The sequence below is a fragment of the Pithys albifrons genome, chromosome 28, assembly GCF_047495875.1.
Source record: "Pithys albifrons albifrons isolate INPA30051 chromosome 28, PitAlb_v1, whole genome shotgun sequence".
Taxonomy (NCBI): Eukaryota; Metazoa; Chordata; class Aves; order Passeriformes; family Thamnophilidae; genus Pithys; species Pithys albifrons.
This window is the reverse complement of record NC_092485.1, coordinates 6,315,214-6,328,366: the sequence shown is the minus strand read 5'-3', so window position 1 is coordinate 6,328,366 and position 13,153 is coordinate 6,315,214. Positions and strand designations below refer to the sequence as shown.

At 63.8% G+C, this 13,153-nt stretch overlaps 2 protein-coding genes across 7 annotated transcripts; one reads left to right on the top strand and one right to left on the bottom strand.

The window, feature by feature from the left end:
* Nucleotides 1-3,047: 3,047 nt before the first annotated feature.
* On the top strand, nucleotides 3,048-4,312 carry SMIM29 (small integral membrane protein 29). 3 transcript variants are annotated; one of them, XM_071578790.1, is made up of 4 exons: nucleotides 3,048-3,330; nucleotides 3,469-3,494; nucleotides 3,565-3,739; nucleotides 3,973-4,312. In XM_071578790.1, exons 1-4 carry the CDS (start codon nucleotides 3,280-3,282, stop codon nucleotides 4,012-4,014), a joined length of 294 nt encoding a protein of 97 aa, XP_071434891.1. In that variant the 5' UTR covers nucleotides 3,048-3,279; the 3' UTR covers nucleotides 4,015-4,312. The 3 variants fall into 3 exon arrangements, with proteins under 3 accessions (XP_071434891.1, XP_071434889.1, XP_071434892.1); XM_071578788.1 differs by having other exon boundaries at nucleotides 3,049-3,390; XM_071578791.1 differs by having other exon boundaries at nucleotides 3,052-3,390; nucleotides 3,565-3,673.
* Nucleotides 4,313-4,547: 235 nt separating this feature from the next.
* On the bottom strand, nucleotides 4,548-12,058 carry HMGA1 (high mobility group AT-hook 1). 4 transcript variants are annotated; one of them, XM_071578792.1, is made up of 6 exons: nucleotides 11,950-12,058; nucleotides 11,607-11,728; nucleotides 8,081-8,196; nucleotides 7,255-7,338; nucleotides 6,807-6,857; nucleotides 4,548-5,565 (listed from the first exon to the last, which is right to left on the bottom strand). In XM_071578792.1, the coding sequence occupies exons 3-6, from the start codon at nucleotides 8,180-8,182 to the stop codon at nucleotides 5,509-5,511; spliced, it is 294 nt and encodes a 97-aa protein (XP_071434893.1). In that variant the 5' UTR covers nucleotides 8,183-8,196; nucleotides 11,607-11,728; nucleotides 11,950-12,058; the 3' UTR covers nucleotides 4,548-5,508. The 4 variants fall into 4 exon arrangements, with proteins under 4 accessions (XP_071434893.1, XP_071434895.1, XP_071434894.1 ...); XM_071578794.1 differs by having other exon boundaries at nucleotides 4,548-5,562; XM_071578793.1 differs by having other exon boundaries at nucleotides 7,255-7,335.
* Nucleotides 12,059-13,153: the final 1,095 nt, after the last annotated feature.

Below are 13,153 nucleotides of genomic sequence, written 5' to 3'. Positions count from 1 at the left end.
GGCAGGTGTAGGACATACCTGTGTGATTCTGGTCTTTCATCCACAGGATCTCCAGGAAGGCCAGAGGGCTCTGCCCGCTCTGTGCTCACTCCCTCAGAGAGTGGTTGGGGTCCTGTTGGGAGGGGCTTTCTCTGTGCACGGGGTGGCTGTCAAGTAAAAAATTACAAAACCAAAATTCATGGATGCCAGTTTGCCAAGAGTGTGGGCTGTAATTAGTGCCAACCAATAAACTCACCAGTATTTCACACAGATCTGCCTCCAGCCTGGTCTCTCCGTCCTGGTGCTGTTCCCCATGTACATGAGCTTGGAGACAGCCAACAGTGTCACCTGAGGAGAAAGCCCTCCCTGCAGTGGCTTGGGACAGTCACAGCCTGGAAGAGGAACTGGAGGGATGTCACCAACAGCCTGGTGTTGAGGTGGGCTCGCTGAGAGGGAGGGCACCCTGCAATGAAACGGAGCATTCTAAGGAGAGAGCCTCGTGGAGCAGAAGTGGTCCCGTCTCCAAATCTGCTCCCACCTCTTTCTCACATCCTTCCTGAGACCCCTTCCCATGGGAATAGCCCCTGGCAGTGGGAGAGGACGGGTGGAACCTGCACTGAGAGCACCAGCACCCACCAGCGGCTCCTGCAGTGCGTGGTGCCAACACTGCCAGCCTGGGCAGGGTGGGCACGGCTCATGGACATGGAAGGTGAGCTCCCACATTGCTCTGCACAGTAAATGTGTCCTGGTCTGGAGATCCATCTCTTACCACCCTTTGCAAACACCCTTTGGGATCTGGATGTGACCAGGCTCCTCCTGCACTGTGATGCTGCAGGGAGGGAAAGCACAGTGGCTGATGCACAGTGGCCTCACCGAGGGCAGAGTGATCTGTGCTGGTCAGTGCCCGAGCAGAGTCTGTGCCCCCTGGGCACGGCAGCACCGGCCCCTGCCCGGCATTCCTGGCCCGATGAGCAGCTGGAGGGATACGCTGGCTGGAAATCTGGCCCCTTGCTCTCAGCTGCTTAAACGGGAGCTTAGCAGCTCAGCAAGGCTGTCCCCAGTTATGTGCTGGGGGCCGAGCAGCAGAAGGGAGGGGGCTGATGTCTCACAGGGGGTTGGGGCAAAAATACCCTGTGTTGGTATTTCAGCTCTCCTCACCTGCTAAAAATCTGCCATCCCTGGCTGACCCCACCTTCTACCCAGGTCAGTAAGGTGCTTTGTGCCCAGGAGCAGTGGCAATGCTGCCCTCAGCCTCCCTGACATCCTTTCCCACTCCGGGGTAAGCAAGGGGGACATTTCACCAGGGATGTGCAACCTTTCCACTGCCCCCGCCCCGACTGGATGCTCTGGGCAGCAGTGGATGGGAAAAAGTCAGTCATGTGGGATTTACAGGTGGGAAAGCTGTGTCTTTTTCCAGGCTGGGGCGGGGAAAATTACTTGCTGTGGTCTGGGCAGGGGGTGAGGGCAGCACTGCAGGCAGAGGTGCAGGCAGGAAGGACCTCTGCTGTGTGGCTGGTTGGCCTCCCCCTGGCCTTTGCCACGGACAAGTTCCTCCCAGGGGCTGCAGACCAGGAGCTCAGGATGCTCTGGATGCCCCAAAGTGGCACTGAGCCCTGTCCCACTGCCAATCTGGGCACCAGGAGTCGTGTCCCCCCAGCTGTGCCATGTCCAGGCCCCTCTTTCTCCTCATCTCACATGGTGATTGTTCTGCAGCTGATGGGAAGTGCGATGGGGCCGGTGCTCTGCAGTGTCCCTCTCCTGCCTGACCCACTTAGCGGGGCCATCTGGTCCCCGCGGGCAAAGCGGATTAGCCCTGGACTGGATCAGGGCTGGGGCATTGCCACTGCCGGGGGTGGCACTGCCACTGCCACTGCCAGGGGTGGCACTGCCACTGCCACTGCCAGGGGTGGCACTGCCACTGCCGGGGGTGGCACTGCCACTGCCACTGCCCGGGGGCGGCACTGCCACTGCCACTGCCCGGGGATGGCACTGCCACTGCCCGGGGATGGCACTGCCACTGCCACTGCCCGGGGATGGCACTGCCACTGCCACTGCCCGGGGTCCCCGCAGGGCTGGTCTGGGGGCATTGGCCACAGCAGGAGCCCCGTCCAGGGACCCACAGCAGCCCCTGGCGTGGGTGACCCTGTCCATGTGCCTGCACCCTCTGGGACCCCCGTCTGCCCCAGCCAAGTGGGGCTCTTGGCTCACCCCAGCCTACATCTCCATCCCTCTGTCCATCTGCCCCTGTCCACCCATCCATCCATCCATGCATCATCCACACCTCCATCCATCATCCCTCCATTCCTCCATCCATCCACCCACCCATCATCCATCCATCCATCCATCCATCCATCCATCCATCCATCCATCCATCCATCCATCCATCCATCCATCCATCCCTGTCTCTTCTCTCACTCACGCCCCCACCTGTGCACTCACCTGGCCAGATGTGCCCCCTTCCCTGCCTCCATCTGCCCGCCCAAACCTCCGCTTGTCCCTCCCTGTGCTGCCCCCTGGGGCCTTTTCTTCACGTTTCCCTTTCCCCTTTTCCCCTCCCTCCCTTCCCCTTTTCCCCTTTCCCGGATTTCCCGGCCCTTTTCCTTCCCCTTTTCCCGCCCCCGCCCGGTCTCTGGCGCCCCCTGCCGGCCGCACCCGCCATGGCCCCGCCCCCCGGCTGGCCACGCCCCCTCCCAGCCCTTCCCGCCAGTCACGCGCCGCGCGGGTTCCGGGCGCGGGCGGCGCGCGCAGGTGGGCGGGGCCGGGGGGGGCGCGGGGATTCCGGGGGGAACGGCGGGAATGGGGGACTGGGGGGCCATAGGGGGGGATTGGGGGCCCAAAGTGGGGGGAATGGGAGATTGGGGGTCCAGAGCGGGGTTTAGGGGACCAAAGGGGGGGATTGGGGATGCGGGGGGTCCAAAGGGGGGATTGGGGGTGCGGGGGGTCCAAAGGGGGGGATTGGGGGTGCGGGGGGGTCCAAAGGAGGGATTGGGGGTGCGGGGGGTCCAAAGGGGGGATTGGGGGTCCAAAGGGGGGATTGGGGATGCGGGGGGTCCAAAGGGGGGATTGGGGGCGCGGGGGGTCCAAAGGGGGGATTGGGGGTGCGGGTCAGGGGGTGTTTGGATTTCCGGGGCAGTTGGTTATTACCGGGCGGGCGGCGGGTTATTACCTGTGCGTTGGTCACTCCCGGGATGGGGGTCACTCCCGGGCTGGGGGTCCCTCCCGGGCAGGTGTGGGTCGCAGCGGTGCCCCCGTGGGCCGCCCACCCGCGTCCCCCGTGCGGGCAGGAGCCGGCGCTGGGCCATGAGCAACGTGACGGCGCCCACGGCCCCGGGCACGGCGGGGGACTCGCTGGTGGGTTCCGTGCTGGGCCCCTTCCTCTTCCTCACGCTGCTCGGGGCCGTCCTGGCCGCGGTGAGTGGGCGGGCAGGGTGGGCTGGGGGCACGGAGCCCCCCGAGCCCTGCCCCGTGCCCTGACGGCGCTGCCCGCAGGTGATGTACGCGCGGAAGCAGCGCAGGTGAGCGCAGTGAGCGGCGGGCGGGGCTGGCCCGGGCTCCGAGGGGGCTCCGCTCACCTGGGACCCCCAGGGCGGAGCGGCTGCGCCTCCGCCTGCTGCCCATGTACAGCTACGACCCCGCCGAGGAGCCGCCCGAGGCCGAGCAGGAGCTGCTGCTGAGGGGGCCCGAGGAGCCTCAGGTGGGCACCGCCTGCTGCGGGGAACGGGCCTTTCTCCGGGAGGAATTTACACAGCAGCGAAGTCAGGTGCCTGTCCCGAGGGAGCGCCGGGAGTCACTGAGTCTCTAAGGCTGAAAAACACTTCCAGGATTATTGAGTGCACCTTCAGGGGGGACAGGCTGTGGGTGTAACCCGGCGGGTTTGGGCAGTGTTGGTGCCTGCGAGCCCTGGGCAGCCTCAGCCAGCACTGCACCCTGCTTGGCACGGGGGTTCTGGTTCCCCCTCTGCCCGGTGTGCAGGTGTGCCCTTCTCTGTTGCAGGTGCAGCCCAGCTGGGCCCCACGCAGGGACTGGAGGGCCTGACCCTGCCTGGAGCTCCAGGACCAGCTCCTGCCACGGGAGGGAAGGGAGGATGGTGCTGGCACCGTGGGACAGGCAGGATGTGCCCACAGTGGTGCCACCACGGCTCCCAGCGATCCACACCCAAGCACTGACCAGGATGGGACATCCCCCACCTTGGCACCCGGTTTTGCCATTTTCTTTTTGCTTGAACTGGTCCAGGAGCCCCTTGGAAGGCTCCAGGTGGGCCTGGCACGGGGCAGGGGGCTCCGGGCAGGATGCCCAGGGGGAGATGGAGCAAATAAAAGTGTCTTTGCCTTCAGCCACGGGGCTCCATGTGGGGCTGGGGGTTCAGCAGCACCGCCCCAGCCTCGGGTGGGGTTGGGGGGCAGTGGGCTGTGCGTGTCTGTCTCTCCATCAGCAGCTCCTGCCTGTGCCCAGGGGTGGCCGGGGCTGCCACCAGCTCTGCTGTGCCAGTGGAGAAGGTGCCCTGTGCATCAGCCAGGTGTGAACCCACCTGCCCCCACTGCTGGGGCCTGGGGCAGAGGCATCAAACGTCCATAAAATGTTTTATTCAAGTAACTACAAATAGGAACCCAAAAGGTCGTTAACAGTGAACCAAAATAACCCAAACCAGCCCCCGACCGTGTCCCGTTGGGACCTCCAGTCCCGCTGCAGCCGCTGGGCCCGGGCAGCGTGGAGGGGGGAGCAGCCCACCCCGCTGCCCTGCCAGCCTCAGGCCCCCGGAGCAGCAGAGCAAACCTAGACCTAAAATAACAATTTAAAAAAAGGAAAACAAAGCCCAAAAAAAAGGGGAGGGAAAAAAATGCCCCACGGCCTCCAGCAACACCCCAAAACAGGAACCACCAAGCCCATGGTGCCCCAGCAGCACGTCTGTGAGTTCAGAAAGTAGAACTTAAATATCCAGAGGTAGTTGTGAATGAAAGGAAAAAAAAGTACTAAAAAAAAATATATATATCTATGCCAGAACCTATGAGGAAAGGGCTGCCCGAGCCGGCCCTGCTCGGGCAGTCCCAGGGCCGGGCACGCCGCGGGCGCTGCGCCCACACACAGTGCAGCCCCCCAGGGCTGGGGGGGCAGGGGGCCTGGGCAGCAGCAGGGCACAGGGGCTATGGGGGGCTCACCTTGGCTGCCCCCCACTCTCCTCCCTGCAGAGCCCCTGGGCAAAGCCCAGAGCTGGAGGGGGTGACACCACCACCCGCTCTGGCTGGGCAAGGTCACTGCGTGGGGGGCAGCAAAGGGGGGGGGGCCCAGCCCCAGCTCTCGTGCCAGGCCCCCCCTTTCCAGTGGGGCTGCCCCCGACCCCCGTGCTGGGGAGGGGGAGCCGGGGCAGATGCCCCCGCAGGCAGGGGCTGCGGGAGCCGCCGGGGTCGGGCCATTTTCCAGTGCTGCCGTTGTCTGAGGGTGAGGAGGGAGGAGGAAGAAGCCAGGGCGGCGCGGGGACGTCTCTCCCGGTCCCTCTTCCCGGGCCACGAGGTAGCGCCGGCTCGGGAGGGGTCACTGCTCCTCCTCGGATGACTCCTGGGAAATGTTCACCTCCTCCTCGGTCTGCTGCTGTGAGGCAAAGGGAGAGTGTCTGGCAGTGCCAGGGGGTGCACCCTGCTCGCTGTCCCCACACAAAGGGGGACATCACAGCCCCTGTGCAGTGAGGGAAACTGCAGCACCAGCACCTCCTGCATTCAAGGACTGGCCCCGACTCCCAAGTCCAACTGTTCAGATCAAATCCCAGGTGAGAAGCCCCGTGGTGTGTTCACAGTGAGGAGTGGGGGCCGCGTGCCACGAGGTGCACACCTGTGAGTGTGTGGCTGCAGTCCCTGGTGCCACGGCTGGGTCCCCAATGGGCCCCCGGGGGGTGGTGGCAGGACCGAGTGTCCCTGCCCAGCCCTGGGTGTCCCTGACCAGCCCCGGTATCCCCCCTGCCCACACCCGGTGTCCCTGCCCAGCCTCGGGCGTCCCCCCTGCCCAGCCTCGGGTGTCCCCCCTGCCCAGCCCGCTGTCCCCATCCAGCCCCAGTGTCCCCATCCAGCCCCATGCCCCGGGGTGGGTGGCCGTGACCCCGCACGCGGGGCTGAGTCAGGGCTGACTGAGCCTGAGTCACACCAGCCCCCGCTTCCTTTGCTTCATTCACAAAAAACGCCACCAGGGCTGCGGGGCGGGACACTGTCCCCAGCCCGGCCCCGCTGGCACAGGACGGGCTCGTCCCACCCCCAGGCTGGCTGCCCGCCCTGGGGTCCCCAAACAGCCCCTGGCACTGTGACACCGGGGCAGGAGGTGCCAGGACAGCCCGTGTTTGCAGCCCTGGCTGCTCTCGGCCCCTCGTGCTCCACGAGGAATTTCAGTGGGAAGAGGAGCAAAATCTGGGGCATGCAGGGAAAGGAGGTGAAACCATCTGAGTGATGCTCGTGGGTGCCTGGCACCCACCTTAGCTGTGAACCAACGGGAAAAGGAAAAAAAATGGAACAAGGAGGGAAAGCTCAGGGAAAGGGGTGCCTGTGCCCACAGGCTGCAGGAGCCATGCTGGCAACAGTGCGAGTGCCAGCACGTGCCCAGGGCAGGACCAGCCTCCTCCATGCTGCTTGTGGGACTGTGGGGAGGTGGGACCACTCAGACCCCCAGCCCCAGGGTACAGGTGGGTTCAGAGCTCCCCCTGTGCCACACCGTGTCCCCTGCCTGCTCACTGCTCTCTGCTCCTCCAGCATCCACCGCCACCTTTGTGGGGACAGCCAGGGGATGCTGTGCCCCTGAAGTGCCCAGCACCCTGCCAGATCAGAGGGGGAAGGGAAAAGGCTGCTCACCGATTTTTTGGGTCGCCCTCGAGGTTTCCTCCCTGGTGTGACTGCAGCTTTCTGAGCAACAACCAAAAAAAAGGGCATTTTGGTCAGGCTGTCCCCAAGGATGCTGCCGGGGGCGGGTGGCCTTCCCCTTCCTCCCTCCCAGGACTGCCAGATTCATCACCCCAGTGGCATCTCCTGGGGCACTGCCACCAGCACCCCCAGGCCCGGATGCCCCGTGACTCACGAGGTGGGTGCAGGATGTGAGTCCTGTGTTTTGCAAACAGGTCTGTCATGGGTCTCCTGTGCTGACACACATGGCCCCCAGATCCCCCCACCCTTCCAGGGGGCAGTGCCCACATCCCCCCACCCTCCCAGGGGCACATCTGCCCTGAATTGTCCATAACTGAACTCAAACCAGACCTGTGGTCCCAGCACTTGGCTGGAGCAGCCCCAACCCCAGGCACCTTACCCTGCCCTTTTGGGTGGCCTTGTTTTTACTGCCCTTCGGCCGCCCACGGGGTCTCTTGGGGGTCGAGGCCTCACTGGGCTCCTGCTGGAGGGAGAGCAGAGGGGGGTTGCTGCAGGTGGGGGTCCCTGGGGGGTTGCATGCCCAGAGTGGCTCCCAGTGCACCCCAGGATGCTCCAGCCTGGGAATCTCATTCTCCACACCAAACCTGCCAGGGCAGAGATCTCTTGCATGTGGTACTGGGAGCGCTGGTTGCTCTGGGATTGGTGATCAGGCAGCAAGCACAGGCTCCTGTGTGTCCTTCAGCCACGTGCACATGACCTGTCCCCCCAGCCTCAGCAGCTCAGCTCAGCCGGGTGGACCCCACGGCTCCTCAGCCCAGACCCCTATCAGTGAATCAGTGCTGGTGCCACAGCCAAGGCAGCGTCAGGAAACCCCAAAATCACCTTTTCTGGCAGGGGGACCGAGGGGGGGTTGGCACTTGTAAAGGCTCCAGCAGCATCTTATCCCTCTGAGCAGCTTTTGCTAATGGGGCTTTAATTAGCTGTCTGCCAAGGCGGGTTCAGAGGCCTGGGGAGGGGTGAGGGAGCCCCAGCCCAGGGCCAGGAGCAGCCCTGGGGTGCTGCAGCACTTGGAGGTCTCTGGAGCCCCCCCTGAGGATTTGCTGCTGGTGAGCACTGGGGAGGTGCTGCCCAGAGAGGGGTAACAAGGGCTGCACCAGGGCTGTCCCCAGCCCTGCCCAAGGGGTGCGGATGGGGGATGGTTTCCTGCTGCCCCGTGCCCTGGGGGTGCCCATCTCTCCCCCTTCCCCTCAGGGGACCTCACATACCTGTGGCTTCTTCCTGGGCCGCCCTCGGCCCCTCTTCTCTGACACGTCCTTCTCCCCGTTGGAGGCCAGGGGCTGGCTGGATTTGGCACTGGATTCACTCATGGTCTGTGCCAGCACTGGTGACAAGGAGCAGGAGGGAGGGAGGTCAGTCAGCAATGGCTCTGGCTCACCATTCCAGCCGGCCATTCTGTCCCCCAGCCCTCACCCTGGGGCAGGTGAGATGCCACCTGCAGCATCCTGGCACCGACTGGGGAGAAAAATGCACTGGCTGCAGGGCAGTGTCCTGCCCCAAGCCTGTGGCATGGCCACCCCGTGCAATCAGCCAGTGCCCAGCCCTGAGCCATCTCCTGGGGCCTCCTCAGCATGTGGGGAGCAGCACCTTGGCCAGCCCCCCTTCCTGCCCAGCCCCTTCCCCCAAAAAGAGGAGAGCGGCTCCGGATTGAATCCCAGATGTGCTGCTGCACTGGCAAGTCAGGACTGGATGAGTGGTGGTTCTGGGGTCCTTGGGCATCCCCAGGGGGGTGCCAGGACCTGGAGAGGGGGCACAGGCTCCTGCAGCCCTGCTCCTACCCCACCTCAACACCAGGGTGGGTGCTGCACCCCTGCCCCTGCTACTCAGCTGCCACTGGGGACAGGCACTGCCTGGCACTTGGACTGGGCATCCTGGGTTGTGCCCTCCCCTGTGCATGTCCCAAAGGGCTGGGCAGCTTTCCTTGCTCTTGGAGAAATCTCACAGAGGAAAAGGCTCCATGTTCCCCTCTCCACCTTGCAGGGGTGCAGGGAAAACCTGCTTTTCCAGAGCCGTGGGGGTGGCTCCACACCCAGCTCCCAACCTAGGAGCCAGGAGGATGGGATTGGGGACAGGAGCGGGGTTGCTGCCACAGTCCCTGCACTTACTGGTGACCCTGTGCAGGGGTCATGCAGGGTCCTCCTGCCTGGAGTCGGAATATGAGGATTCCCAGCAGGAACAGGGCAAGGAGAGGCAGGTACGAGAGTGTGTGCCCAGTCTGTGTGCACTGACAGAGGCACCCTCCTACCTCTGGGACAGGAACACTCAGTTTTGAGCAACTGGTTCTGCTGGGTGGTGTTGGAGCAGCTGGGCCAGAGGGGCTGCAGGGGCAGTAGGTGCAGAGCCCCTGGGAGGCTGAGCCTCACTGGGGCAGCTGGAGTGGGTGTGGGCAGGATGTGCAGCGAGAGGAGCCACGCTCAGACCTCTGAGGCTTTTCAGAAAACAGGCGTCAGCTCCTGCTCCCCTCTGGAAGTGACTCATGAGTGCAGAACAACAACAACAAAAACCACCCTCGGAGTCTTTTCTTTTTTTTTGGGAGACAGAAACCATGCTGCCATGTAAACACCCCGAAAATATTACTCACAGCATCCCAGAGCCCTTCAAGGAGTCTCTTAGAAAAAAAAGAAGTGTGGTTTAGATTTAGGCCAGCAAAAGGCCAGCTGGTGGCCGGGTTGGGCCGGGGATTTGTCTCTTTTTAAGTCAATCTCTGTCAGAGGCAGCACAGCCTCGAGCTGCTCTGTGCCCCCTCCTGCAGCTGGAAACAGATGGGCCCAGCATGGCCCCCCCACGCCGTGTCCCCTGTCCCTGCTGGGGCTGGGACCAGACCCCACCCAGCAACTCAGCTGGGAATGCCAAGGGGACCCCCTGCACTCTGGGGGTGCTACTGAGTCTGGCCCCCTGAGCCAGAACCTGCAGCTACAGAGTTGATCCTGGGGAAAGCACGTGCACATCCCACCCCTGCCTCTGCCTCCCTCCTGTGCCTCTGCCTCCCACCCGGGCCTCCACCACCTCAGAGCTCTCCCCAGGGCTCCAGAGCTGAAACCACGCTGGGGACTGAGCTCTCCGTACTCCACCCCAGCAGAGGAGAGTTAGGAGGAGGATGCTGGAAATAGAGGGTGGTTCTCTCCCATCCCAGCACCTTCCCAGCCAACAGCCTTTTCTCAAGAACAGCCCCAGCTCCCTGCAATGCTCCCGACTCGGTGGCACCTGCCAGGCCCCGGGGGCAGCCCAAGCCTGTGGGACAGTGCCTGGCACGTAGCTCCAGCCCTGCTCATGTGCATCAGCGCCATGGAGGGAGGGAGGGAGCAGCTGGGTTGCCATGGAGGAGAGGAAGCAGCTGAGAGAAAAACCTTTGCAGGCAGGGAGGATCAGTGGGGGATGTGGCCAGGGGGACACATCTCTGCACGGTTTGGAGGTGGAGGCGCCACATCTGCCTCTTGATCAATGGAGCTGGGGGCAGAAAACCTCCTCCCCTCTCCATCCCTACAGATGCTGAGCCACGAGGGTCTCCTCCCCCAACCCAGTCACTCCCTCTGCTCCACAGCAGGAGCTGGGCCGTTCTCAGCAGCCACCTCTGCCTTGCACAAGGGCCAACCCTGTCCCCTCGGGGCGATGCTCCTGGGCCTGCTCCTGCCTTCCCCACTGCCTGCACTGGCTTATGCTGCTCTCTGCAGATCCCCATAAATCCCCCTCTCCTGCCACCTACTCTTAGATTAAACAAACTGACCCAGGACAATCGGGCAGACAGGCAGGGGCTTAGATCTTAAAAAAAAAATATATATATATATAAAATCTCTTCACGCCCAGGAGATCCAGCCTGATGGCAGCTGGAGAAGGATCCCGGCCGCACCTCCTGGCAGAGGGATGGGGAGGGAGGAGGGGAAGGAATCGTGGAGCAGAAGTTGAAGAGCCTGTTGGGCAGGGGCGCGGGCCGGGAGGGCTGTGGGGCTCCTCCCTGGCACGGCCCCGCTGCGGGGCTGCCCCCCCGGGGCTGCCATTGAGCAAAGTGCCCCCTTCCTTCCTGGGATGCATAATAAAAGGAAGTGATACAGGAAGGGAAGGAGGGAGGTGGGGGAGAAAGAAAAGAGGCGGGAAGGGCTGTGGAGCCCCTGGCCTGGGGGGCGATAAAGCCGCGCCGGAGCCGGTGCTGCCCGCGGGGGCTGCGGGGCCCGACGGTCTCGCAGTGCGGGCGCCGTTCGGGGGCGGCCGAGCTCCGGCACCGCAACTTCGCACCGACCCGCGTGCGTGTCACGTGTGCGGGGCTTGGCCTCGGCCCGGCCCCCCGCACCTTGCGCCGGCCCAGGCCCGCACGCGGGCCCCGCTCCCACGCACGCGGCCCCGCGCACCTTGCACGGTCCCGACCCCGCCACGCACCTTGCACGGTCCCGACCCCGCGCGATCCCGGCCCACGCACCCCGCGAGCCGAGCCGGGGCTGCCCCGGGGCCGTGCGGGCCCCGCGCTGTGCGGGGCGGGCGCATCAGCCGCAGCCCGGCAAGTGCAGGGAAGTCGCTCCGCGGCGGGAGCGGCGGCTCCGGGACCCCCGTGCCCTCCTTCCCCGCGCCGCGGCCCGCCAGGTGCAGCACCCTGCTAATAATAATTAATGCCAATAATAAAGCGAAGCGCCGCTCGCCGCTCGCACCGCGAACCCGAACCCCGGGCCGAGCGTGCCCCGCATGCGGCGAGAGCGAACAAAGCCCCGCGCCCCCCGCAGCAGCAGGAGGGGCAGAGGCACTCACAGGCAGCGCGATCCTTGAGCCGGGCACTCGGGGAGGCGTTTGCGGTGGTTCGCTGGTTTGGTTTTTCCCGACGGGTCCGCGTTGCGGAGCGAAGGGACCTCCCGCCCGCGGCGACTGCGGATCTGCAAGAAGAGAGAGGCTGCGGCTCAGCCCCGCATCCCCGGCCCCGCCAGGCCCCGCATAGTTATATAAATAATAAAGAGAGAGGAAAAAAAATTGCTCCAGGAGGAAGGAAGCTGGGTCAAAATCATTTGCACGGAACGAGGGGAAAAAAAAAAGGGGAGGGGGGAGAAGCGGGGAGGGGGGGGCGAAAAAAAAAACCGGAGCGAGCTCCCAGTCTTACTGGAGGGAATCCAGCTGCTAAAAATAGCAAAATCGCACTCGAAATTAAATAAGGGCAAACAGGCGAAAGGAGCTCCCAGGGCCGGCGGAGCGGAGGAGGCGGAGCCGGGGCCGCATCACGGCGGGGGCGGTGCGGGGCGGCGCGGCCGGCGGCGATAGGGCCGTTCAAAGCGCTCCGGCGGCTCCGCCCCCGAGCACGGGCGGCAGAGGGTCCTCGGCGGGCGATGGAGGGTCCCCCGGATAGCTGGAGAGTCCCCCGGCCCGACTGGAGGCAGCACCGGGGGGGACAGGAGACATCCCCCTCCTCCCGCCCCGGGATGCTCCAGGGATGTGCCCGGCCGAGGCCGTGCCAGGGGTGCGGCTGCCCTGGCCGGGTGACCCCGCTGGGACCCCTCCGGCTGCTCCCTCGCGGTGTTCTGGGCTGGCGTGGGGGTTTGGTGTCCCCGTGGGGGAAAACGCCGGCCAGGGCCGGGCCACGCCACACTTTGCTGGTCAAAAGCACCATGCTCTTCCCCTTTGCTGCCTCCCCACCGAGTGAACACCCTCCCACCCCCCGCCCAAATGCATCCGGTCCCCATTTGGAGGCACCAGCAGTGCGGGATCCATCGCCGGGGCTCCCAGGGCTGGCTGGCTCATGTCACGATATTTATTTAATATGTTACTGCAGCCCTGCTGTGGAAAGAGGAGGGAGAGTATGGGAGCTGGTCCTGCTCAGTACAGTGGGGTTTGGGGGACTGGGGAGCAACCTCGGGGCTCCCACGGTCTTTAAGCAGGTGATGGGCTCAGTCTGCAGTAAAGAACTTTGTTCAGAATTCCTCTGGTCTGTTTGGAAGTGTTTTAGGTCAGCCTGGAATCAGCCGATATCAGCTCTCCAGGTGGGTACCCCAAAACCAAGGACCCCACAGTGTTAGGGCAGGGTTCCCAAGGCACATCAGCCACGTGGGATCTTGTGGTGGGTTTTTTGATGGGATACAAGGATATTCAGAGCTCAGCATCCTCTCAGTGACAGGACTGTGCAAAACTCCCCCAAACTCCTGGGGAAACTCCAATCACAAATCTAATGAAGACCCTGATTTAGGTGCTTTTTGACCATCCTGACTCTAAAGGTCGAAATCTGGAGTGAGGAGCCCCACTTTGGACTGTTGGATTGAAAATTCAGGCAAGTTTTTACTAAAAAGGGCACTTTTTAAAATGTGAAATGTGAA

What these genes read in the sequence shown, in the direction of transcription:
- SMIM29 (XM_071578788.1), top strand. Translation starts at nt 3,280, where the DNA reads ATGAGCAACGTGACGGCGCCCACGGCCCCGGGCACGGCGGGGGACTCG. An exon ending in TACGCGCGGAAGCAGCGCAG is followed by an intron (nt 3,495 to 3,564) that starts GTGAGCGCAGTG and finishes TGGGACCCCCAG; the next exon opens with GGCGGAGCGGCTGCGCCTCC. An exon ending in TTACACAGCAGCGAAGTCAG is followed by an intron (nt 3,740 to 3,972) that starts GTGCCTGTCCCG and finishes TCTCTGTTGCAG; the next exon opens with GTGCAGCCCAGCTGGGCCCC.
- HMGA1 (XM_071578792.1), bottom strand. Translation starts at nt 8,182, where the DNA reads ATGAGTGAATCCAGTGCCAAATCCAGCCAGCCCCTGGCCTCCAACGGG. An exon ending in GGCCCAGGAAGAAGCCACAG is followed by an intron (nt 7,339 to 8,080) that starts GTATGTGAGGTC and finishes CTCTCCCTCCAG; the next exon opens with CAGGAGCCCAGTGAGGCCTC. An exon ending in AGGCCACCCAAAAGGGCAGG is followed by an intron (nt 6,858 to 7,254) that starts GTAAGGTGCCTG and finishes GTTGTTGCTCAG; the next exon opens with AAAGCTGCAGTCACACCAGG.